The sequence below is a fragment of the Geospiza fortis genome, unplaced genomic scaffold (genome assembly GCF_000277835.1).
Source record: "Geospiza fortis unplaced genomic scaffold, GeoFor_1.0 scaffold264, whole genome shotgun sequence".
Classification (NCBI taxonomy): domain Eukaryota; kingdom Metazoa; phylum Chordata; class Aves; order Passeriformes; family Thraupidae; genus Geospiza; species Geospiza fortis.
The window spans coordinates 4400499-4428271 of NW_005054332.1; the positions used below are offsets into that span (position 1 = coordinate 4400499).

Genomic DNA, 27773 nt, shown 5'->3' on the forward strand with positions numbered 1-27773 from the left:
TTACAAAAGTTATTTTTCACCTTTTTTCCATTATACCTGCAAACAAGATTATCAACAACACAGAGAAACGCTAAAAGACTCTGATTTTGGGGGTTTTCTAAATTTACACATCTCCCTTAGACACAAAATGGGTTTTCCTTATTTTAGAAGTTGTTATAGCTACTTTAATGTTGCAATACAGTAATATATACTACAGTTGGTAAAATATAGGAAAGCTAGCTTGACTTGCTGAAAAACAGGATGAGAATCTCACTCAAGTCAGTGCTATTATGTTTGACAGCGACAAAATGAAAGCGAACTAAACTTCCTCGTCTTTGAAATAAACATGCTGAACAGTAACATGAACAATAATACAAGAGGAAAATTATCTCACTTTCTTCTACTTCAGTATTTAAATAGTCAAAGACAAAACTTCTTAAAACCCTGACAACTGTAGGTCTACTGCTTGTATATGCCTTTTCACAGTATTCATAAATATTGCCAGGGACTTATAATAAGTAGATCCCCAGATACAAAATACTCATTTTAGGTAAAAAAAAAAAAACAACCCCACATTGAAACCCCCCCAAAACAAAAACAAAAAAACAAAAAAAAAAAAACAAAACCACAAAAAACCCACCAAAAGAAAAAACCAAAACAAAAAAAAAAACCCAAACAAACAAACAAACAAAAAAAAACCCAAAAAAAACCCCCAAAAAAACAAACCACCAAAAGAAACCCCCTTACAAAAACCCAACCAACCAAAAAAAAAAAGCCTCAGACAAACAAGAAACAAACTGCCATGTGATTGCCATGTGATACTTGAAACATATCCAAAGACTGCTTGAAACTTTATTACTAGCAGGATTGTAATAAATACTTCTGTTAAGCATGTTCATATATATCAGAATTTAAGTAATAAGGCTTAAATTTTCCTTAGTAAATAAAACCACATACAAAACATTCAGTTCAACACATTATGTATATTTCTGGTATAATTAAAAGACAACAGCTCTGGGTAAATAATTATATTACATATTTATAACTATTGCAAGAATAGACATGTTTTGCATAATCTTCAAATTTTAAAAACAAGATATACAGTTGAAAGTACTAGAAGAGGACATTCAAATCTTTCAAAAGACTACCCAATCTTTCTTCCAAAAAATAAAACCAAAATAATGCAAGTTGTTTTCTGGCACCTACTTTCCTCCCACAATCCCTTCCCCCTTCCACACACACAAAGCAGCATCACAACCAAATTGTATGTGTTTCTCCTCTGGAAATGTGTCATGGCAAATAAAAGTGGTTACAAAACTGTGTTCCCTCTAAATTAGGAGTTCACCAGACACAAACACATAGCAGTGTTTCATTTTATCATGCCCTCTTCAATATCAGATCTTATACTAACTTAGATGGGGTATTTATATGAGCATTTATGCCCCATAAAAAATGGAATCAACCATTTTTAAAAAATTGTCTTTTACTAAATAAATTATCCAAACTTAGTCCCATCCCACATGCCCTAATGTTACTATTCCACTGCACTGTTTCTCCAAGTATCTAGTGGGCACTCAATTAAAACTCATAGCTTGCAGGTCCAACTTTGCTTTTCCTACAAGTAATGTATCTGTAGGTACATTAACATTCATAAGGATTTAAGCGTAAATACAAAAAGTAACCCTTGTAAACAGTTCTCATGTCATAGCCAATACAGAATGTTCAGTGAAGCACTCAAGTCACTGCTGTTAGGACAAACAACCTTATAACTCAAACACATACTCGTTAGCCAAACATATTCTACGGAATATGAGAGCTGCCAGGGCGAAGGTGAGCAGGACAATGAGCACGGTGGAGCCCGTGTGGTTGGTGTTGCCTCGGGGCTGCTGGGCCCGGTTGAAGTCGGCTGAGGCCGGGGCCCGTCTCTGGCTCTGCTGCTGCGCGCGGCGCTGCCGGGGACTCAGCGAGGTGCTGCTGCTGGACACAGCTGGGGGATGCTCCTGGGCAGCTGCTGCACTGCTACTCTGAGCTTCAGACTGAAACAGAAAGGTTGAGAGTTGTCAGACAATACATTTTATCTCTAGTCAGCAAGAGATAAAATCATAAGGACTAAAACATGCTCTTCAGGTAAGTGTTAATACATGTCACTAATAATTACAGGATTGTTATAGCTGGTTGTTTCTGTCCATACCCTATCCTGAGTAGATGTATATCTCAAGCTGAAAATCAGCAGTTCTGTAGACAAGAGAAGGCTGAAGGAAGTCTGCCAGACTGTATTTGCGTTAGAGATTTCAAATATCTTTGTCTAGGATTTGTTTTAACTCTTTGCTGCTCAAGAAATCCTCTAGGTAGTTATATCTCTGAGGATTTGCAATGTCATCTATACTGAAGGGGAAACAAGATGGGAAGCCAAAAGAAGGATGGAGAGAAGTCCAAGAACTGTAGTTAAGCAATGCCGCAGTGCTTCCTGTGGACATCTGGGTCCAGAAGTCTGTTCTCATCACCACCACCACTGAAAAAACAAAACAAAAATTCTAACCACAAACCACCCGATCCCAGCAGGAGTTCCTGAGCACAGCACGTGTGCACGCACTTACCTATTGCCCTCTACTGGACAAACTCGATCTGACATTACAAGTACTAAAAAATACACTTTAGCAAATGATGTTCTGCTCATGAGACTTTTATGCTGAAGAAAACAAGTTTCAATCTTATGAACTAGAAAATACGACATCTGATCTCCCACCAGACTAATCCTGCTTGCAATACTAAAAAGCTCAAACTTCCAACGTTTAATATTAAAAATGGTAATACAGCGCAGTCATTAGAAATAAGCAGTTTGACAAGGTTTTGTTTTAAAATGTTTTTTAAAAAAATCTCTGAGAAAAAACTGCAGGTTTTAAAAATTTTTTAGTCTCATTTTCAGTCCTCAAAAAATAAGGTTTTCTGGTATTTCTACTTAAACCAATTTGCAGCTATTTTCCAGAGTCAGAGTTAGCTCTCTCCCTCCTTCCTTCTAAAAAATTGTCGTAACACCAGGTAAAATTAGAATTCTGGACATTTTAGATTTTTTTCCAAAGCCTTTTAATGGGCCCAATATCCATAACCTTAAGCACTACTTCAGTCATCTACTATACCCATAAAAGATAACCCTTCCACATGACTAAATGGAGAATGCTCTCAACTGCATATCAGGTTTGACAATCCACAAGACAGTGAACAGCACCTGGTCTTGTGACTCTTCTGTGTGTGGATAAAGAATTCAAAATTTCCATATAGCCGGTGACTTGTCTCACCAAGAGAACAGGCCTTAAATTCCTACCTCCTCATCATTACTATTTCCCACTGTTTATCACTGGCAAGGAAGTACTGATGCAATTACTCGCCACATTTGATAACTTGCCTGTTTACACAGGCATCTAGCCTAAATAAGCAAAGCAGCTTGGGTAGCTTCAAAGAAAAATGTTTTTAAAAGATAAAATTTATCAGCAGAGACAGCCAAGAACACCACAAGCAGCCTGTCGTGATTTCCAGTACACCGCAGAAGAAAGTAATTCTGCTTCTCACTTGAAAGCTCCTCGTGCCAAGGAAAATAAAGACTTGGAGAAGCCAAGTCTTTGAAAAATGAAGTTCCTAGATTCATCTACATTCCCATCATCCAGAAGGTGAGAGGGAGAGAAGTGAATTCAGGACACAAGAACAACCAATTCAGTAAGCAATGTTTTTCTTCTTCAAACAGTTTTCAAAGATATAAAAAAGTCTAGAAATATTCCTAATCCTTCATCTTACTAACAAAAGTAACTAGCACTGGCTGTCATACACATCTTCTCCATACTGCAAAACTTAAATTTAAAAATAAAACAGAAAGGCCCTGTTCTGAATAGAACAAGCTGTCATACACTGACATGAACAGATCTGTGATTCAAGAGAAATCTCACTGACAATTTCAAGGCTTTAAGTTATGTTTCTGAGGAAATTATAGATGAATTGGGCCAGCAGCAGACCAAAGGCTTCACCCAAAGCTCAGCTAATGCACCACCTTGGGATTCCCAACATAATCAATGACCAACTACTACCAGACATGCAGAAGAAAGCTAAGAAAGGAGTCATCATGACCTGATATAAATTTGGGTCCAGGTGCTACAGTATCTTAAGTAACAGAGATAATACATAGATAGATAGATAGATAGATAGATAGATAGATAGATAGACAGACAGACAGACAGATAGATAGAATTTTTATTTGTTTGAAGACTTAATTATTAAGAATGCCAAAAATGGCAGATGGGCTTCACTATTAAAAAAAATCAAAATCATCTTGTCTTCAACTTAATGGCAAGTCTTTAAACTCTTCGTAAGCAAACATTACAAGATTTTTAGACTAACACAACACCTCACATGACACAATTTCCATTGTTTCTGCCAAATAATGGTTTCTGCCAAACCATACTAGAAATGTGGATGAGGGTTTAACAGACTAAAAATAGAAATATTCAATAATAGTTACATTATAGCCACCTTTAGCATCTGATCTTTACAGACATTTAATACACACATGTCACATTATTACATACTATTTATATTACCACATGCCACATTATTTCTGAAGCTTCTCAAAGTGTTAGGACTGATAGAAAACTTTGCTCCAAGGACATCTGAACAATTATTTGATGAATAAGCTATTTCAGTAAAATATATCAGAACTAAAAAAACTTTGTACCATCTAAAAAAATGCAAGTAATGAAATTTATATCATGTTCAGTCTACTGAAAAATGGTAAAATTCATTGCATCCTTTATATCTCCAGTCCATTATTTTAAAATTTTTTATCAGAATACTAGAAGGCTATTTAACCATCTTAGAAGGGATGTTTTAAAAATATAGCAAACTCAGGAACTCAGGACCATATAAATCCTCTGGGTTACTGAAGCCTCTTTCACTTATACCAATGGTCTGGGGACAGATGCAGAAATCAGGATAGGTGAACACTTGTTTGTCTGTACAACTGCTAACTGAAGAAACACTGAAGTTTGACACAGCATGGCTTAATGGCTAATATGAAAAATGTCAGATTTTTAATGAATCAAAGTTGGGCCAAGTACTCTCAATCGTCGAGACATTTAAAATGGTTGCTGTAGCATTACAGAACTAAGACATCACTTAACAGAGATAAAGGGTAACACTTTTTGCCAATATATCATTCAGAACTTATGATTAAAGGTAAGGGCTTTATAAATCTCCTGCATCAGAACACAGCCTCATTTTCTGACAGAAACCTCCTTCATCAGCTCAAGAGTAGCTGGCTTCAGTTACACTGTTTATTTTATCACCCTCATAACGCTTCATCCAGTCACTATTATCAGGGCAAGTCACTACTATAAGATACTGCTTAATAGCAGGTGTACTGAGGCTTAGTGCATTCCCAGGTTATCAGAAAACAGCCTAACTACAGCTTTACCTCGTTACTTAATAAAGCTCACAAAGCACCGACTTTATTCATTAGCTATAACCCCCAAGGTGGGACATCATTCCATATCAATGAACCAAATGTATTGCTACAGATTTGGTGGAAGTTTAGACACCCATAATCCACACAGATTTAGTCTGTGCAGTCGGGGGGGGGAAGACAGAAATGCAGCCCACCAGCCTCTGCTGCTGAGTAAACTGCACTGCTCTCCAGCCTCCACTAATGAGTCCCACTGTGATCAGAGTTTTGGTACCAAAATTTAGGTGACCACTGGACCTGAGTCCCACCTGAGTATCTCCAATATATTCCTTCAAAAACATTGCTTTGCTCAGATGTGAAAGAATTTCACCTTAATACTACAGCAGTTACTTTTATCAAGCCAGCTTTCAGCAGCAGTACCTTGCTTGCACTTTGAATACTCGAACAAGAATAATGTATCATTACTTTGCCCTGAATAGACATCAACAGCTACTACAAATAAAGTACTGTCAGAAGTAGTCTAGTCAGAGGTGGGTTCAGACTACTCCTCAGAAGTACTATGCTGCATAATGCCTTAGGTAGCCCATTGTTTTAGTTTTATTAATGCTAAAGACTGTTCTCTGCAGCTCTGAATCCTTTTAGACGAGTCGCTGTGGCGGCATTTTCCAGAGCAGCGTTGTTCCTTTCCTTGTTCTCATGCTGTTGTACTTGTTGCCTTGCACCTGGCAAACCTCTATAATGTTGTGACAGGTTCTCTTGGGAAGCAGGTCTCACTGGCATGAGAACCAACCCCCTCCCCTCCCTCTTCTTCCTTCAAAAATCAGATGTTTAAAGGCTGGATGAATGTTCTCTAATAATACAGGCACATAAAACTTAACAGCCAATGTGCAACATCTGCACCAGTGTTGCACACTCCAGCCATTACCAGCAGGACAGTGAATGGGAACAATCACTGCTGGTCTGGCAAAAAGACAAGAGAAGGTGGGGAGGAAGTGAAGTGACCTGCAAGATGTGGTCATGCAGGGGAAGTCCAAAGTCAAGAGCTCTGAGTGCACCTTCCCCACAGCACAGACAAACACATCCATGCAGCAAGTATCCACACAGTAAGTATTTTCAAAGGGCAAGAATCTGTAAGACTGAAGTACTGAGTAACAAAATGACAGCCAAAACATAAACAACTGTTTCAAACTGAATTTTGAAATCTGAAAAGCATACAGTTAATGGAAATACTGTAAGACTTGGTCCTTCTTTAGTCAGTGAGGCTATAATCCTTTCCCTAGGTGAAAGATGACAGAAGGGAGAGCTAATTAAAAATACCTCTTTTTCTAATGGAATGAAAAATTCTCTCTTCAGGAATAAGGCCCTGAGTGGAACAAAGAAATGGAGACAAAGTGATGCCATCGCAGAGACCCATTTCAGAGTGCTCTGCACACAAGAATTAAGTTAGCCCTGTCCCAGGAAGGACATTACTGTGATCAGAAATATCTTGCCATAACACATTTCAAAAATCTGGCCTTTCAATCAACGTAAAGGTTAAAAAATCATGGCACAGAGAACTGTTGCTGGAAAGAACAAACTCGACCATGAAGCAGTCCCATAATAAAACACAGACTACAGATTCCTTCACCTTCACCTAGAGGTGACCCTTCCCTTAGCACCTATTTACCATTGTGTCTTTAATGACCACTGGTTACAACTGTTCTAGGGGCAGAAGAAAGGTAACACTCCATTTTTTCTGCATGATTACTTCGATTATTCACTTCTGTATTGTCTAGAAAGACAAAACGTCCCATGACTTCAGAGTGAGACACATTAATCTACTGTATCAACAAGTTAATACAAGAATTCAGCATTGGCCCCATCTCTCCCCTTTTTACTCTCAACGAGAGTAAACCCAGTAAATTTTCTACAACAGCTTTTAATTAAGTACACATTTGTAGAGTAAGTGGCAAACATTTTATCCACAAAGAGAGAATAATATGTTTTGGTGTTGCCCAAATCTAACACAACTTAATAAGGCAGAATTCGGTCTTTACACAACAAGAACTCAATAAACAGATTTTACACATGCAGGAAACCCAGCTGAGTAGAAAAGATCTGAGGTTTGCATGGGTACTCTTTCACACCTCTAAGCAGATCAAGGCCCAGAGTGCACTACTTTGAAAATATTTCTATTACCTTTCACATGAATAAGAACATAAAACCAGCAAGCTCAAACTCCTTAAAACAGTCTTTCCTGTTTCACACGTCTTTCTTCCACTGTGTGGCTATTTTCCACTACTGAATGGCTCCAGATAATTCCTAACACTCAAAATGTGACAGCTCAGAAACACAGGTGTTGATTCAAACTAAAACTAACAATCCTGAATATTAGTTCAATTCCCTAAAACCTGAACATACTTATCATTTACAGTTGATCACATATATTAATATTTTTACATACACTTATATGTTTATATGTTTAAAGGCCTCATTTCCCATAGGACTGATCTTCTGAAGATTAAATTAATCATTAATTATTAAATCAGTATAACTGATAAAAATGGTTTTCTTAAAAATGTGATTAATTTTAAAAAGTCTCTCTCCTCAAGAAAATGCCAGCAATGCCTTGGTGTGACAGATCTTTCTACTATATTAGCCAGGATGTGTAATAAGAAGAATATAATAAAATGGTTTACTGAATCCTGAGCAATCTGGAAGAATTTCTTCCCCCTTAGTGTGAGAGAAAGAAAGTTTGCTATTAGCATGTTTGTATTCCTACGTAGCTTGAAAACATATTGCAAACACACAACAGATGTTATTGGATATGTTGTAGGTTTTTTAACCAATCTGCAGCCCCATCCTCTCTAAAAAAGGCAGCTTAGCTGGGATTTGCCTGCAATTTATCAGTGAATTTAGACTGCATTTGCAACAGTCATAACAGCAGCTGCCTTGGCCCACCACCAGACCTCAGTCACTTCTGAAACCTTTATGTAAGCCCTACACCTAGCAGTATTAAAATATAAGTGTCATATTTCAAATGGTAAGAACATTTCAGACTTACTTAAGAGGTTATAAAACCCAAGAAGATAGTATTGATTAATATTTAAAAGCTACAGGTTATCACTGAAACATTTTTTGCCTCTGGCTAAGAATTCTGTAGAGAAAACCTGTGCTACATTACACGGATGGTAAATTGTAGTGCTTCAGACACCATAAAGTTTTAATGAACACAATGTAATTAAAGGAAACACTGGGAAGAAGAACTGCTAAAAGAACATTATTTCTTGTTTTAAGAGAAGAAAGTGAATGCAAAGGTTGCTATTTCTAAAAATGATTCAGCATACTATTTGCTAGCAGATTTTATATAAAAGTATGCAGGAGTTCCAGCATAAATATGTGAACTACATACTTTAATCAGGACTCTAATCAGCATAAGAGGACCAATTTAATAATCAGACTATTCCCAATAAAGCTCAAAGATGGACCATACTGTTGCACTTGCTGGATCTGGGAATGCTCTGGCTGCCCCATCCTGCTGGGGCTCACGTGAAGCAGCAGAGTGGTTCAGTCCTGATGTGTTTGAGGGTCCAGCATCAGATCTCCTGGATGAATTGACCTCTGCCTACAAGAAGCACACATGCATACGTCACAGACAAGATCAAAATTGCTCCAAAACAATTTGGCTTATTTTGGAACGTGTATTTCTTTGTAGAGAGTATGAGGCTTACCAAAACGTAATACTCAGGTGTGCCAGTTGCATTCTGATGACACAGTAACAAGTTTAAGAAATTTTCATTCTTTAAAAATAAGACTGCAAATGTGCAAACAACAGTTTAAAACCCAATTTTGTTTGCACATATCAAATGTAACATTCAAAAAAAAGGTAGAGATGTAGAGAGCAAAAAAATAAAAGTCTTTAGAAGATCCAGGACATTATGCCAGAATAACACAATTTTTAAAACTTTTGTTTTGCATGTCCTTAAGACAATGTTGGCTTACTGTTGATACAAGTGAAGTAGCACAGCCTGTTCTCCCACAGGACTAAGCCTCTGGTGAGTGCCACTGTAATCTGGCTGTACTGCTTTCAGTACCAAAGTTGCCTCACAGACAGAGTGGGCATATATGCATGATACTGCACTGGGTAGTATTTGCATACCAGCAGCCAGTATTTAAATTTCTGCACAGAGTAAAAGAAAAAATTCAAGTCTTTCAATACTGCTTTCATACACATTTACAAAATGTCTACTGCACATTATTTACCAGAATTTAGTTTCATGCTTAGGAAATCTAAGAGGTCAGTAGGGACATGTAGAGGAGCACAAACCCCAGAATATATGCCAGCAATAATCTATTGGGAATGGAAAAGGATCTACCATCATAGTGCTGAACTGGAATACTTCTAAAATTTACAAATGTCAAAAAAAAGGAAGTGTTGACCAGATCAATTTTTATCAGTAACCAAGTCACCTCTCAAGTCATGTGCCTAGATCCCAATTTATTACAAAGATGACAACTTCAAATCTAGTCTTCAAATGCAGCCATGGTGGTAGTGGTGGTAGTAGTAGCAAGAAATACAAACAGTGTATTAGAAAACAACCAGTTACAGTGATAACAAACTGGTAAGATCACAGTATAATAGTCTTTCATGATACTATTTAGTGTGAGGAAATTAAGTTCTCTGTTTCTTTACATGTATTACCTCAAGAGAATCCAAAAAATACAGCACCAAAACAATCTGGATTTAACATTTGAAAACTTAGAATCTGCTAAGAAGGCTGCTTTCTCTTTGCACTTGACTATTATGAACTGTAATATTAGACAGGAAAAGGTGTGATTCAAATATGGATCATCAACAAAGCAACACAGAATTATGAAACATTTAGACTGGAATGGAACTCAAGATGTCCCTGGTCCAACTCTCTCTAGAGTATGTCCAGACAAGTTTTGAGCATCTCCAAAGCTGGGGGTTCCAGAGTCTCTCTGGGTAGTCTGCTCCAGCATTTGACAACTCTCAGGGTGAATCTTTCTTTCCTATATCCCATCTTAAGTTCCCCAGAACCAGAGTACCAATTTTCATACTCTTGCTTCTTTCAAGATGAGCTTATTTCATCTTTAATGTTAATCTCTATAAAGCAGTAACAAATATGCATTTGATTTACTTTAGTTTATGAAAGTACTAAGTCTAGTATCTAGACTGAAGTCAGACTAACATTCAAAAGATGACCAATATCTTTAAACATATGAGGCTGAGCAGAGAACTAATTTTACTGCAAAATATGCCTTGTGATGGCAACATGAAGGTAAACCATACTGTCTTAGAGTGACACATATGCTATTAGTAATTTCTTTTTATTTTTCCTTTTTTTAAGCAAAATGAAATTTCTGCTATATAACACCTAAAATGCAGAAAAGTGTTAAGAAGTCAATATAAAACTGATACAAAACATAATTTACTATTAAAACAGACAGGAACAAAGGTAGATGCTCACAGAATCAGGAAAATCATAACGAGAAGATGTGTTGGGGTCTTTTCCCCCTCCTGAATTTCATATTCCTATCTCAATACCACTTTTTAAAAAGTTACCATCTTGTTTAAAGTTGGTAAGAAACACAATAACCCTGGGATCATCTACACATAGTTAGGAAACCTCTTATTAAAGGATGAATGCAGAGGTTGCTAGTATGTTTGCCAGTAGAGAGACTCTCTCAAATTATACACTCAATCAGCAATCTGATGTTAAATATTACCCCATAAATTGACATGAAATGTATCCAAATGATTAAAAACTTCTTTCTTTTCTGCTAGTAATTCATACTATTAGTTTATTACAAACACATCAATTGAACACATCTGCCTAACAACAAACAGATAAGAAAGTCAAGCAAAGCAGAGAAGCAGGAAGCTTAAAAAACCCCAAACCCTAAAATTTGATTTGAGAAAGGAAGAAAAGTGCAATCAGAGGACAGAATTGATTTGCCTTATTAAAAAAAAAAAACCAAACTCACAATGGATGGTGAAAGGCTGTAGAAACCTAAGGCTTTTGTTCATTTTTTTTCCTGACAAGTGCTTGTTCTTAGGAGGTGGTGTCAAGCACATAGATACCTGGAAAGCCCCTGTATTCTTTAAACACTGATATCTCTAAGCCTTTAATTTTAAAACTGAAAAAGGTATGAAATGTAAGTTATGAGTTCTTTCTCACAAAAGAAAACGCCAAACAAAACCAAACTCTGATATTTCTAGAATTTCTTTGAAGATTAGCAGTTCTACAGTAAAAATCAATCCTACAACTTTAAACCCTTATATACTGTAAAAAAGCCAGGAAAAGGCAATCAATTGCTTCTCCAAGTAGTTCAGCTTTAAAATTCTGTCCCTGGTTTTTTGTATCTTTGTAAAATATTTGGAGATGTTTTTATTCTAAGTGTTATGGCACAGGAATATGCACGTCCTGCAAAACTGGCAGGGATGCTCAGAAGACAATCTTTACTTTCCTGGCACACACAAAAGAAGTAAAAAGTAGCCTTTAGGACACTATTAGAAGAAAATGGGTGATAAAAGGGGACATACTGGCAGCCCTGACCTTAGTGAGGATGTGTTCTGTACTAATGTCACATTGTCATATTGCAACTGTAGCTCCCTGCCCTCATACACAGCAGTCTTCCTTAGTGGCTGATTTAAGAGTTTAGTGGAAAACCCAGTGAAAAACAACACTGTGCATGCAAGACATGCAGTTCTCTAAGGAATGTATTTGTCTAAACAAACCTTGCTTTCACTGAAACACAAGCTAGAAAACACATTTTTCGGCCACAGCAACTTCCATACCAGAGTTCAACTTTCAGTATCTTCAGATAGTAGCAGAGTAGTTCAAAAGAATTTGCAACCATTTTTCAGTAGTAATATGTTTTATTCCTTCCATAAACCAAAAGGAAAAAAAATCACAAAGGTAAAAAATTTAGGTTAGCTTTGCCCAAACTTTTGTAACACTTTTATGATAAAACTAATTCTGGAGAATTTAATCAAGTTATTAGTGTCAGAAAATGTGGAAGTAAAAGCAACATAGGCAGTTTTTACCACAGTGGTCACTACTAAAATTAAAACTAATCAATCAATACTTGAGATGCACAACTTATTAACCAGCAAATTTCAAGAGATCCATTCTTATTTTCTCTTTCAGACAATACTGAAAGAAACAGGCTTCTACATAGCAATTGTAGGTGTTCTGAAATGATGAATGTTTCTGTGATTTCCAAGTTTTTCCTCAGTATTTTCTTTTCTAATTCTATACAAGAGAGATAAAAGTTTAAACAGTGACTTTACCTTGAAGCTAATTTGTCTGGCAAGTTCTTTAGCCTCCTTGTCTGCCTGGCTTGACACGCTTCCAGATGTCAGTGGTAAGAGGGCTGTCTTCATAGATGTGCCACACATTTCACAACAGAAGTCTTGTGACCTGCTCACAAATGACATAGCTCAGAATAGCATGTTCTCAGTGTTCCTGTGTGCTTGTTTAATAAACTATTTGCAGAACAATCCACAGAAAGACACGTGGTAGCAAGGCCAGTAGCTTAGAAGTACTTCCCTCTGCCTCAAATCACACTATCTTGAAAAAATATGTTGAGAATTATCTATATTACTAACAGAAGTTCTCCCATGTCATTTAGGAAAGTATTAACAACTGACTTAAATATCACTAAACTTCATTAATAATTATACTTTATTAATAATTTCTTTATACTTTATTATAAATTTATACTTCATACTTTATTAATAATTTCTTACAATTAAAATACTTATATCTGCAGTAAATAAAAACTATAAATTATAAAGATTTAACTATTATTACAAATGTTATACTGGACCCAGGAGCTTGCACCTCCAATCCAGGAATTTCAGCTTCTTGGGAGAACATAACCTTCCCACATCATCTCTCTATAGGGCCCACAGCAAGTGGCTCTCCAGGCCAGTGAGGAACCACAGAGACTTAACAGCACAGTATCAAGACCAACCTATCCCACTGACTCACTCGGGTTACTGAATGCCACTGAAAAGAGCCTGGCTCTACCTTTTTTACAACTTCCTTTCAGATAATTGTACACATGGACATGATCCCCTGAACCTTCTCTTCTCCAGGCTGAACACTCCCACCTCTTTTACTATCTCCATGGATGAAACATGTTCCAGCCCCTCAATCACCTCTGTGGCACTGCACTGAATTTACTCCAGGACATGTTATCTTTCTTGTACTCTGACCTGGTCACAGTCCCACCTGAGCCCAGCACTCCTGATGTCTCACCAGTGCTGAGTACTGAAGTAGGATCACTTCCCTTGACCTGCTGACAATGCAGCTCCTCGTGCAACCCAGGACACCATTACCCTTCTTTGCTGCAAGGGCACCCTGCTGCCTCCTGATCAGCATGGTGACCACCAGAATCTTCCCTTCCAAGCTCCCTTCTAATCAGCTGGTGTTATTCCTCTCCAGGGGCAGGACTTTCCTCTGACATTCCTCCAGCCAGCTGAGGCTCCTCTGGATGGCAGTACAACTTTCTGGTTTATCAGGCACTCCTCCCAGCTTTGTATCACCAGCAAACTTGCTGAGGGCGCACCCTGTCCCATTATCCAGGTCATTAATGACACTCAATAGCACTGGCCCCACTACTGACACCAGGAATACACCAATAGTGACCAGCCTGCAGCTGGATTTTGTGTTGCTTATCACAATCCTTTGAGCCAGGCAGCTCAGACAGCTCTTAATCTACCTTACTGTCCCAAACTACCTAGGCTGTACTCCATGATTGAGGATAAGGGAAAGGACACCAAAAGCCTTGCTGAAGTCCCTATAAACAACACCCACTGCCTTCCCCTTGTCCACTAAGCTAATAATTTCATCATAGTCACAAGCCTAATCTTAAGCTAACTTCCTAAAGATCATTTAGAAGAAGTTGCTTCAGAATTTTGAACTAATTTCATTATTACTTAAAGACAATTATACATCATTATTTTGGTTGTTTTCTCCCCACCTTACTATCAATTCTATCATACCCACTTTCTCTCCATGCTGCAATTAGTACTGTATCACAATGTCAATTACATCTCCAAATCTGACTTTCAGACAAACCTGTAATATGACCACACAATACTGGAAGGAACAGAGTGCTCTCAAAATATTTTGTTTGACTGCAAGTTCCAAGTTTGCACAATATTCCAAGAAAAAAGTGACTACACATACAAGGCATCAAACTTGTTTTATTTGGAACAGATAAGTTAAAGACTAAAGATAATAGACTGAAATAGCTTATTTTCTACTCAATGCATTACCCTAAAAGTGAGTGAATGTAAATGTACCTACAATAACAAACTTAACACTTACTTCTTTGCAAGAGCTCTTCTTTCTTCTGGTGTGTAATCTAGAGATCCTATTGCTCCTTCGCCTTTGGTTGGCATAAATCCAATGATGGCTAGTAAAGCTGTTCTTACTAAAATGGGAAAACAGAGATACAAACAAGGTGGCAGAAACAAGAGTTATGTAATCTCATTCCACACTTGGCAAAACTGCATTTCTGACTGCAACACTTCATTCTGCCAAGTCTGAATTTCCTACAAGCATCACTGGTTTGCGGGTTTTCTTTGGTACACTGCAAGGCTTTCTCAATTCTGTTTTAACATCAGGTTGCAAACAAAGAAAAGGCCACCAGCCAACAGAGAAGAAAAAATCAATTGTCACAAAAATGTTGCATTAAGGTGAGTGCTTCAGACTTTAAAAATGAGGAAAAAAGGTAAAGCAGAACTAACATATAAAAAGGTGGTCGAGGGGAGAAGGGGAGCAGGGGGAGAGGAAAAAGATAAGACGGTTCACAGGGAATTTTTTTTTTGTGTGTCTGTTTTCTATTAGACATGAATTCTGCAATTTACTGTACATGTGCTCAGAGTTTTTCTTTTTTGGAAAGTATTGCAGAATTTGTTCCTTTTATGTCATCATAATAGGGGAAGGAGCTCACTTAAAATATTAATAACTGCTTGTAACAGAACTGTCATCTGAAGCATCTCTTTTGACAACATCTGTACTTGGACTTTGTTTTAGAGAAGTAATGAAATTTAAGAATACAAGACACTTTGCTAATAGATTTGGTAAATAAATATCACATCAAAATAAGTACCAGAAAAGAGACAGCATATATACAACTACTTAGAAACACCGTATTTTCTACTTTTTAAAAGAACATTAGAGACTCAACAAAAGTCGAAGAGTGGTCTGTTAGAAAATTATACTAACATATTTTAAATCTCCTAAAATCTTACTAACATATTTTAAAAGTGAAACTGATACAGAAATAATTTGTATACTGTACTCAGCAAAACTAAAATCACTTGAACATAAGCATATTGCCTTGGATGAACTGTGCCAGCTGTAATAACAGTATTTTTAAAAATAAAGCTAAGAGAAGATTCAGTTATTCTGAACTCAGACCACATTATCTTCCTCTTGAGTGCTCAGAACCACATCATTAGAATTGAAAACTCACTTCTATTATTATTCCAGCTGGCTTAGTGATCATGCAAAAACAGGGTAAAGTAAAAGGATTTATTTTTGTAAGAAAAATTTTAACCAAAACACACAAAGAATATTCTAAGTAGTCTGAGAATTCTTAATGCTTATGTATCCAAGTAAAGAAGAGCTTACCATCACCCCTCAGCTTCTCAGCCCTGGTATTTACTTAGAAAGATTTCCAAATCATCCAATTTCCCTCTTTTATGACCTTACATTTGACAAATTCTCCCATAATTTTACACTCTCAAAATCTGTCTCCTCTTCCACTATAAACATTCTTCATGACATTTTTTTTTCATTTAAAGAACAAGTTGTTTAATGGGGGTAACATTTATCAAGGAATTGTTACTTACTACTCCACGAAGGCTGCCATGTTTCAGGATGATGCCCTGAGATGCTTAAACAAATTTTCTTCCCCACTTCAAATCTGCCATTTGCCTTCAAAGGAAGAAGGAGGATACAATAAAGCATGCCAGAAGTTAACTCTTGAGTTTTTGTAAAAGTAGTAAAAATCATGATCAAAAGAATTCCATACACAAACAGTATGTGAAAATTATACTACTGCCAACACCATAAAATTTCAGCTTGCTGAGAACAGAACTCTGTCATCTGAGTCTATTAATGCATGAAGAAAACCTTCTACAAAACTATGCACAAAGCAAGGCCTTTGCCTCAAATAACAGGTCTCCCTTCCTAGACCTCAGCAATGTAGTCAACAGAAACCAAGCAGGCCCATGGGGAGAAGAGAAGGCTAGAGAATCACATCAGCAATGTGATTGCTCCCAGAGGAAAGAACTTCCATTTATTAGGCATAAAGCTTCATGCAATTCAGAGATTACCAAAATAATTTTGGAAGACTTTGGATCTTCAATTATACTATATGTGACACCTTTCTTACAAAAATAACATTATGTTAAATGTCAAGAATCTCTCTCTCTCTCTCCACCTATGATAAAACTGATAACAATAAAAAGGAAAAATTAGTAAGCATGCTTACTTACCGTCAGCAAAATAATGCTGGGTGGTTTCATCGGATATTCAGGTGGTAGCACTATTCGCCCATGATAAATCCCTCCATCAAAATCTGAATCTGGAGGGCCTCTCACAGTGAAGTGCCATTCAAAAAGATTATCCTAAAATGCCCCCATCGATGGAAGAAGGGGGGAGGGGAAAAAGAAAGAAAAAGTGCTCATCACAGAAATAGACAAGTTGATCTCATTTTCTTGAACAAAGACAGGCTGAAGAAACAGTACACAGGCAGAAGTTTTAAGAAGCCAAAATCAAGTAGAGAGTTAAGAGGACGCAGCACTAAGGATAAAGCATTGTAGGCTTCTGGTAATTTTCTTGTGCAATAATTTGCCAAAACCCTCAAATTCATTATCCGAATTCTTTATGCTAGCTGTATAAATTATTACAAGAGTTTTACTACCCAACAGATGGAAAACTGAGTCAATTAAGAGTAAGATCCAAAATCTTTAGATCTTTGGCTCAATGAACAATAATTTCTGGAGAACCAAGGGGAGACCTACACCAAGAAAGAACACTAATGACAGCCTTGCCAAAGCTCCTTCCATTGCCCTGGTCAACACAGGGATTTGACTCACACTCCAGAGAACTCCTATTGTCCTTCCTCCACTAACAATTTTGAAACAGGTACTGTGCCTTATTGCACAACTTTGAAAGATACACATTGAAATCTAGAGTTTTATCATCATTGGACATATAAATAACTTCTCTTTAAACATTATTTCTTTGGAGTTTTGAGCTGGGATTTGTGCATCAGAACTTGTGCTGTCAACTTCCTAAATATTTACAAGCAGAACAACTCCTACTGTTAGGAGCCTAAATGAGGCTTGCTGACAGTGAATGAGATCCCTCAGCTAATGCTAAACACTGGTATTACAGCACTGGAACAGCCCACATAGTTGCAGTTTTTCAAGTCTAGGAGATAAATGTCAAGATTTCCAGTGTTTCCTTTCATCTGCCACTGTTCTCTTCCCAGTGAGACACTGTTCTAATCCAGAAATAAGATCTTCATGTAGGTTACAAATAATAGCAAGAATTAAACCTCTCATTTTACCACAGGAAGGAGAAGCAAGCTACAGATAAAAACCAGTAAATAATAGGGAATATTTTATAGCACCTAAGAACATGCATTATTATGTGAGCATGACAAGTGTGTTAGGCATTTCTGCAAACAGCTGAAAATCAAACCTCCCAACTGAATACCACAGAACACTGCTTTTTCAGATTAACCCAGCAAAGTCAGAAGGGATTTCTGTTTAAGGTTCTAACCGCCAGAATTTCATTGTCCTCTCCATCCAAAAAGCTAACTGGGTGTTTAGACAAGAAGCTACTCCTTAAGTGAAATCCCTCTCTCTTACAATGCATCCAGAATTGTACACATTTGTGCTTTTCACATGTTTTCTTAAAAGCAAAACAACAACAACAGAGAGATCCTCAGAGATCACCTTAAGTGTTTCAGTGACCAGCTCAGCAACTGAGCCAGATGTCAGGTTTGGGTACAAAAAGCTTGATTTACATATCAAGTATTTCCACAGTCTTGGGAAGGCGATAGGGGGAATAAACATACCCATGCTATAAAACTACACAGCTGCCATGTAAACTGTTACTAAGTACTTTCACCAATACCCTGAACTGGAAGACCATTGAAGTTGAATTCTGCTGCTGATTTCCATCATAGGGGAAAAAAATCAGTTTGCTATAATTTAAATATGTACATTTTAAATATATATGCATTTTAGAGAAGTATATATTAAGAGTATATATTAATAAAAGAGCCTAATTACAAGCTCTTGCAAACATATAGAGAAACAAACCTCCAAAGGCTGTGCATGATAATGATCTGTAGGATCCTTCAGCTCTGCAGCCTCTTTCATCAAACGTTTGACAGCTGAAAAAAAGGAAAGCATAAGACATGAAAATGAAGAAAATAACTTAATATGCACTGCATAGAAAAATACATAAAACATTTCTTGAAGAACTCTTTTCAGCTAACTAATCTTCTCCAGCAGATTCCAGCTTCTTCACTGGAGTTCATAATTCAAGACACTATATAACCACTTACGACGAATAAACCTTAAATGGGTTATACAAACATAAAGTTATGAAAAATCTGTGCATGGTCACAGAGCTTCTCAACACTGAACACTGGGACTAAAGTAGTTTTATATTGGTAACTGCACCAAGCAGGAGAAAAAACATATGTATCATTAACAGAGTTTCAGACTGTAAGATTTACAAGGCTAACAACCTCAATATTTTACAATACGTGTGCATCTTTAACAACTGCTGAAAAGCTTTATCCTGACACCTCCCATGACAATTACATGACTACTCCTTTAGTTGATCAAAGGGAGGTCACAGTAATACTTGAGAGAAATCAACACATCACCAGGAAGAGGAGATGAAGTTTTATATAAGACTTGAAAACACATATGCCCAGCCTGAAAAATTTACCCAAGGCCTCTGCGGTTGGAACCTGCCACCAAGTGTGAACACGCAGGTATTCTATCTATCATGACTTCAGGATACTCATTAGCAACCTTTTCCAACCTTCCACTTCAGAAATACCAGCATCACCTGTATTTTCTGTGTTTCCTTCTTGTGGCCTCTTTTGCAAGCTCTGTTACATCACTTATACTTCAGGTGCCCTCACGTGCACCATACATTAATAAAAAACTCTGACCTCCCCACACAGGAATTCTCCTTCCAATCTACTGTGAAAAGTTCTTTTCCTCCTTCACACTTCTGGACAGTTATAAACAACGGCTCAAAGTTTGAGAATTTCACTTCTTACAACCCAAACAGAAAACAAATTACGTGGAAATCTGCTGCTGCCAGTTACCTCAGTTATGCTGCTGCCACAGGGAGGTGTCAATTAAACACCCTACAGATCCCACAAGATCATGGCACAGCAAGCAGCATTCATGCTCTGCTGAGTAACAGTTTGTCTCTTTCATCTTCATTAAGGTTTACCAGTTCATTAGGGAGGAATATAAGAAAACCAGTCTGGACTAGAAAAGGCTTTGGACCCAGCATTGCTTCACAGCCAACAAGGCTGGACACTTGCCTTTAGAAGAAGAGTGGCACACACCAGGATGAGCTATCAGGAGTGAATACCCCATGAAGCAAAACAGTGACTGTGAGAAAACTGAGAATGTACATAACAAAACCTAATAAAGACAGAGCACTCATGGACCGGGCAGACAACTGCTACTGAGATTTCCCAGCTGAGAGACCAGGACAGAAAAGAAATACATTCCCCCACAACAGCATCACGTGGAGTCACCCATGCTCACCAAGGGAAAGCTATACTATTCCACTCTTGGGGCATGAAACATAACAAAAATCTAATTTAGCTCTCGAATATCACAGAGATAATTTGCTTATAAGAAGTCTTCAGTATTAAGCAACCCAGGACATTTTAAGAATCTATCAGGTGACCTAACTTCAGTCTTCTAATACCTGAAGAGAGCCTACAAGAAAGATGGGAGAGGGATTTTTACAAGAGCATGTAGCAACAAGAGAGGGAATGGCTTTAAACTGAAAGAGAGTAGATTTAGATTGTGTATTAGGAAGAATTTCTTTCCTGTGAGGATGGTAAGGCACTGGAACAAGTTATCCAGTGAAGTTGTGGATGCCCCATCCCTGGAAGTGTTCCAGGCCAGGTTGGACAGAGCTCAGAACAACCTGGTCTAGTGAAAGGTGTCCCTGCTCATGGCACAGGGGTTGGAAGTAGGTGATCCTTAAGGGGCCTTCCAACCCAAGCCTTTCTATCATTCCATGATTCTAAGCAGCACATGTGTATGCAGAAAGGCTGAGAGCTGGAGTGGTTCAGCCTGAAGAAAAGGCTCTGGGGAGACTTTACTGTGGCCTTTCAATACCTAGAAGATGCTTATAAGAAAGAAGTAGCTTCTTACCACAGCCTGTAGTGAGAAGAGGGAATGATTCTGAACTCAAAGAGAGTAGGTTTAGATTGGACATATGGAAGGAATTCTCTACAGTGAGGGCAATGAGACACTGGAACAACCTGCCCAGAGAAGCTGGGGAGGCCTCATCCCTGGAAGCCTTGGAGGTAAAGTTGGACAGAGCTTTGAGCTGCTGAACTAGATGACCTTTAAAGATCCCTGCCAACCCAAACCATTTTTTGTTTCTCTTCCCACATTACTGAAAAATACCAACTAAGAGGCTGCAAAGAAAAGCCCAGAGAGGTAAAGGTTCATTCTGAGAACGTGTGATCCAGTGAAGAAAGCACGAAATTTGTTCCTTCTTTAAGCACTGCTGCAGTATTCATGAAATAGTTCTTCCTTTGGCTACCAAAAACTGCAGTGGAAGAAACAAGCATAATTCACAAAGTCTGCCTGCAATAAGTCATGGTATTTCAACCCACTTAAGTCATACTGAGTCACTGAGTAAACATTTGGCAATGGCAATTCTGATAAATCAGAACGGTTTGGACCCATTTGAAATAAAGAATTGCAGACTGTCAATAAAGTCAAAGAGTATTGCTAATTTAGCCAAAAATAAAAAGAAAAGTCAAGACACAGAATTTGTCCAAGACAGGTTTTAGAGACAAAATAATCAAGTTATTTTTTAATGTGAAATGACCATCAGCATGAAAAATAACCATACTTTCACAGATACACTCAGTAACACTTCATCAGTGTTCATCAAAATTAAATCCTGGAGAAATTAAGTTTCTGGACTAGAGATTACAGGAGAGTTCCCACCAAGCAGAATGTTCTGAAGCTATCTACTGGTCTGTGGAGGAAAGACAGAATACTACAGGTCAGAGACTCTGCCTGACAATCTGCCTCTTGTGTTACACTGAACAAAATTTTCTGAAAAGCAAAATATGGATATTAAAAATATAAGAATCAAGTTTAAAGCCACCAGCTTGCTTTAGGATTCAGTGGTGGTGGAATAACAATTAATGAGCAAAATTTGTACAATAAATGCATATGTGATTCATACATTCATTTCTGCCAAAAACCATGTCCAGTCAAATTCCACTTTCATCATCCTTTACTTCAAGCTACCCTCAAACCTCAGTTCACACAACTGCTTCTTCTGAATATATCTGCAGGTCACATTCAAGTACTCCTGCTGTGTGCCCAACCAGACAAGTCTGTCCTTAGTGGCTTGGGAAACCTTCTGGACACAGAAAATGCAAGTGATCAGTCTTTGTAAACATCAGTGTAACTGCTTAAAGGGATGGCAGGATTTGAACATTGGTGGTGTTTTCTTAGTAAATCATTATGTCTTATCGCCAAAAAAAAAAACCCAAACCAAAAGTGATTGTGCATGACAGTATCTTTCTCAAATGTACAGTAACCCTTTCATTTCGAAATAAATTCTCAAACTTCAGTTTGAAATTTCAGTTCCACTGTTTGAAAAAGAAAGTACATAATGAACAGATAAATAATGGAATCCAGAACAGCTGGCATAAAGCTAGAGATCTCTCAATCTTTCAAGACGACTTATCTAAGTTGGGAAAAGAAGAATAAAACAACCTGACAGCTTTTACTGCTTTGGCAAATGTTTCCTACCTTTTTATTTATGGCTGCTATTATTTTTTTTTCACTTTAAGCAAGATTTAGAGGTCTACTCAGAAGAAATACAGAAGAAGTAGTAACTTTTTCCCTATGGCTCTGCTAACCAAAACAGCACAAGTAAGGATGCAATTTATTTACTGAATACAGGTTTTCCAATGAAAGTAAAACTCCCATAAAATCCTTCATCTCAGAGAAACTTTTATAACTACTCAATCCACTTAAGTGATTAGTAAAACACAAGTCATCTTTGTTATGTGTTTTTCTATTAATGAGGCTACTACCAACAATTAGGAAAAATATTACACAACAATAATAGAAAAAATTTAAAAAATGAAATCACATAAACAGTTTGAGACAAGCATCAAGTCCTTTCAATTACATAGATGTGTCATGGATGACATTTTGGGAGAGTCTTCTTAAATCCAGCTGGCTTTGTTTTCTTCCCCCCTCCACTCTACAGCTGACCATTGTGCCATGAGTGCCCGACCCATAGCTGGTGTAACCATCAAGTGACTTCAGAGGTCACAGTGCAGAGTGTCACCTGCTGAATCACCAGTCTCCACAGCAGCCCAAAGCACCTGGGAACCCAAATTGCATTGGCATTTAAAAGAAAAATCTCATTTAATAAAGGTAATGTTTAAATTTCTTGTAAGGGGAAAATAACAGTGAATCACTCTGTCAGTAGCTCCACTACACATCATTAAAAAACCCATCAGGATTAAGTTTATGTGTAAAGTACCTAGGATTGCTCATAAAATGACAGCATTTCACGAGCTTTGACATTTTAAGTTTAAAAAAAAAATCCCCATTTTAAGTGATGTGGTCATTGACACATGTAAGAAAACATATTTAAAACAAAGAGTCACAGTAGTTCTTTGATATGGAAAATGGTATTTTTTCAATGATTTTTTTTGCTGTACTGTCTAGAGAATGGTTTATTAAATCTAAACTTACAGAAACTCTAACGGGTTCACAGCAACCTGCACAGTGTCACTAGGACCTGTGTGACATGCTGTGGATGCGATTCTCCTGGACAGCTTAGAACCCGTGAATGATGTGTGATCATTTGTGAACTAAAAATAATAGAAATAAATCCAAAACCCAGCACTGAACCAGCTACTAGGAAAAAAATTAACTCCATCCCAGCCAAGACCAGGACATTCCTCTGGCAGTTCCTTTGACTTCTGCTACAAAACAAATGTAAGCACCATTTGCCAAGAAACAGGCCAGCTGTTTTCCATCCTCAGGGTCTCAGATACATCCCTTCTCAAGATCCATAAGCCTCCTGAATAGCTCTTTTACATCTTCACAGCCTCACATACATTCTTCCACATGATCAACAAAGTATTAACAACTATTAAAAAAACACAAAAACTTTTAATTAGTCTTGTCTTGCTTTCCTCTCACCCTCAGAAACAGCCAACCTTTAGTCCTCATTTCCCTCAGGGCAGCAGGAAGTACAGTACTCCTCTTGTAGTTGCAATTGAAAACAACTGTTCAGTCAACACAAAGGGAGGTAAAACTTACAAAATCCAAGGTGCTTGTTGAATACACTAAGATCAAACAATGAATAAATTTTTAACATCTGTTCAATGTTTTATTTTTAAACAATATATCCTTATTTCATACATGGAATACCTACTCGCTATTTCCTATTAGCTCTGTTTAGTTAACAAAGAACTGACGTATGCTTGTTGGCACGGATCACTTACTTGTACAAAACATGCAGTGGAGAAAGAAGTACAGTTTGTAGGAAAAGCAGCAATCATACTGAAGATGACAGCTAAGAGGATCACAATCTCAGCACTGTTACATTCCCTATGCCTTCAGGCTCCCAAAGCAGTGCCCTGGGCAACAAATGCAGGCAGCATGCCATGCCTCCCCTCCATGTGCTCTCCCTAGGCCTCCAGCGCCCTCACTAATCAAATTCTCAATGAGGTGGTCTGCTGAAAGCAAAACAAACTCTGCCCCTCAAAAAACTAAAAAGCATGGTTGTTTGTGGTCTCTGTGAGGCACTGCAAGTAGGTGTTCATAATTCTTGAAGTCTTTGTGCTAATACCCACTCAGACGCCTGGTCACAGCCTAGACAAAAGTGAGACACTGTCACTACAAGAGCAGTGACTACAAGATTTGGTGTCTGATCTTACAGCAGGCCAAGGGTCACAGCTCTTGGGGAAAAAAAAAAAGTAAAGTGATTATTCCAAGTAGCTGTCTTATAAATTTCAGAAAATAGGGACGTTCCTGAGGCATGAAGAGGATGAGTCTGTACTTTAGTCAGCTGAGCTTTAATATTGATGGGAGAGGTTTATCAGCTATGTGGTAGCAGGCTGATATACACTGACTAATCCATTTTCAAATCCTAAGACAGAAAATAGCTTACCCTTTTACAACTGCCAAAAATACACACAAAAATATGAAGCAACAGCTTACAAGGCTTTGACTTATTAAAGCAATACAAAGAAACCTGAAGTGTGGAGTGTGAAATTTCATCCCTTCCAAAATTAATGGTCTTTTGGGGAAGAAATAAAAAAGAAACTCAAGTTCATAGCCAGTGTGAGAAGACAGCACGAGGCGAATGCCCCCATGGCACCCTGCTCTTACAGAGGGTAAGTGACAGGAGCTGCTTGGCCATCCCAGACCTGCACTGGCCATGGCTGTACCTGTGGCAAACCGAGACGGGCCAGAGCTGCGCTGCCTCTCAGCGACAGAGACATCGTGTGCAGGGGAACAACCTGCTTTGTGCTGTGGAGAGTTACCATCTTTCTGATATGTTGGGATGAACTAATTGGCTGTAGAAACAGGGATAAAGAAGAAGATGAACACATTGCCTAGGAGCAATCAGGAGCAGGACAAAGATGTGTAGTAATATTGCTCTTTTGTGGTCTGCTTGAGAGCACACAAGCACAGCAATGGAGAACCTAACTGATCCCCACTCATCAACCTGGTCTAGCACATTCACAGAAGAGGGATCCAGATATTAATCACAGATGAACTTCAGCTCCTTCACAACTCTATAGCAGAATTTGGCTTAAAATAAAGATCAATAAAGGCATGTGTTTCTTTTAACAATATTTTCCTATTTAAAATGTATTTTCATCTACAACATTACATTAAAGCAACTTATACTAAAAGGCTTAGTAGGATTTGCCCTTCAAAAACCTACTGAGCAGACAAAGTCACCGTTTGCAGTTTGCTCAAGTCTAAAAGCAGATTTCAACAGTAGAAGCCTCTTGTACAGGTACAAAACGATTACTTTTTCCACTCTGTCTCAAGATAGCATGTTCCAAATCCCTAAAGCTGACCTAAACATTAGCAGCTTGGTTCTTCCACTATTAAAGGCAAAGCAACAACAACAGGCACAAGGTCAGCTACTTGTTCTAAAGCCTTAGAGGGCTCAGTTACCAAGTAATCCCTTCAGTCCACAACTGCTTGAAATAGAAAATATGGTGCACTTTTAATGTATTTTAGTGCCTTTACATTAATTAAAACTACCTTAATATTAGAATATTCTACAGTTCCATTGTAAGCCTTCAGTCGAATGGCAAGAGTAAGATACCAGCACTAAAGTGCACAGGTAACTGGAACAAGACAGGAATTCGTAAAATATACACAGAAATATTAAGTAATTACATATGTTCATCTGCCTGGTTAGCAAGTAAAGTGCCAGACTAAAATCAGTGGCTATACATAATTACCATCAACTCATTTTAATGGACAACCGTTAAAGAAACAATATTTACTTAAAATATTTGTTTATATTTATTCAACACCTTTTTGCACATCTGTTCAGTGAATGATTTCACAAATGTTAACTATTGACATCAATGTTTTAAATCATTATAGAAATTTTAAAAGCTATTTATATAATTTACAAACTTTCAGTATCTATTTGGAAAGAAGTAGTTTAATAAATTAATATGTAACCAAGCATGTTTAATTTGAAATTATATTAAGCCATTGTATGAATTATTTATCTTTGCCACATAAAGTTCATTTTGCTATGGAACAGCTGGTTCCACCTGGTTTTCAGCACCAACAGGTGCTGAAAATCAATTCCAGTAAAGATAATTTTCTCTTGAATACAGGGGGGACAAGTACAATAAAGGGGAAGAACATTTCTAAATTAAGCCACAAATATTTGTCCTCTCCACCCAGATCCCAGGTGTTTGTCATCCAGCACACCACCACTGTTTCCCATGACGTGGCGAACCACAACCAGGGAGCATGTTTGTGTGGCCTTGTAAATTCACATTTGCCACAAATCCTGCATATCTCCCTAAAAACCAAGTATTCCTTCCTGATATTTTAAATGACAACAAGTTCATCATTTGCTTAGTGATCCTTCTTATCTTTCAGTTATGCAACTTGGGTGTGAGGCTAAGGGACATAATTTAACAACAGACACATTATCTGCATGAGGTATGTTTGTAAACAAGCGTGTCACTGACATTTGTAAGGTACAATTTCATCATAACATTCAGTTTCTCGCCATCTCTCACGCTGGTAACAGGACGGTATGATTAAAAAATAAAGCCACTATTCATTACAATAACATGAAGGGATAATGCCTATTTCTCAACACCCGGTTAGGGGAAAGCAGGGACAGCAACCCACACACAAACCCTCCCAGCCCTTACAAGCTGCAGAAGAGGTTTTGCTTCGGCAGCGTCAGTCAGGCCTCTGGCTGTGCAAGCAGCTCCCGGGGGTGAAGCCCTGGCACAGCCGCTCAGAGGCCGCTGCTCCGACACAGACGCGGCCTGTCCACTGTTTGCTTCCCAGGAATCCAAACCTTCCCTTCTAGCGCTGTTTTCTCCACATCTCTTGAGGCATCTCTCTCACTTCAAGGATTCAAAAGAAATCCCAGGAGTTATAGGCATGAATTTTAACATACAAACATTCCAAACCAAACATGGGAGCAAACACAGACACGCAAGTAAATAGATCCTGTACAGCAACACTTCTGCAAAACAAACTGACGCCACGCAGGCCAAGTCACCCTTGGCAAGCCGTCCCTCACACGCACCTATTCAGAGAGCAGGCGATGCCCGGGGGAGCAGGGCACGGCCACCTGACTAAACGTTCAAAGGTACGTTTCCACGATCCACCAAAACGCGTGGGCACACAGACCTGGCGGTCAGGGTGTTCTGAACCGAATTACAGCTCGGAGGAAGGTTTCAACGCCACCGCGCTGCGAAGGCGAACCGAACCCGGCCGGCCTCCGCCTGAACGCCGCCACCGCCCCGGCGC

At 38.1% G+C, this 27773-nt stretch overlaps 1 protein-coding gene across 1 annotated transcript; it reads right to left on the bottom strand.

Annotated features, from left to right (window-relative positions):
• Nucleotides 1-798: 798 nt before the first annotated feature.
• On the bottom strand, nt 799-27240 carry UBE2J1 (ubiquitin conjugating enzyme E2 J1). Its single transcript, XM_005421692.3, has 8 exons — nt 27164-27240; nt 18789-18862; nt 16950-17081; nt 16302-16386; nt 14770-14875; nt 12723-12852; nt 8898-9029; nt 799-2015 (listed from the first exon to the last, which is right to left on the bottom strand). Exons 2-8 carry the CDS (start codon nt 18846-18848, stop codon nt 1743-1745), a joined length of 918 nt encoding a protein of 305 aa, XP_005421749.3. The 5' UTR covers nt 18849-18862; nt 27164-27240; the 3' UTR covers nt 799-1742.
• Between the last annotated feature and the right edge of the window lie 533 nt (nt 27241-27773).

Excerpts from the sequence above, each read along its gene's own strand:
- UBE2J1 (XM_005421692.3), bottom strand. The coding sequence starts at position 18,848 with ATGAAAGAGGCTGCAGAGCTGAAGGATCCTACAGATCATTATCATGCA. Across the intron at positions 16,387-16,949 it reads CCAGCATTATTTTGCTGACG|GCAAATGGCAGATTTGAAGT; the intron begins GTAAGTAAGCAT and ends CTTCCTTTGAAG. Across the intron at positions 2,016-8,897 it reads CAGATCCAGCAAGTGCAACA|TCTGAAGCTCAGAGTAGCAG; the intron begins GTATGGTCCATC and ends TTTCTGTTTCAG.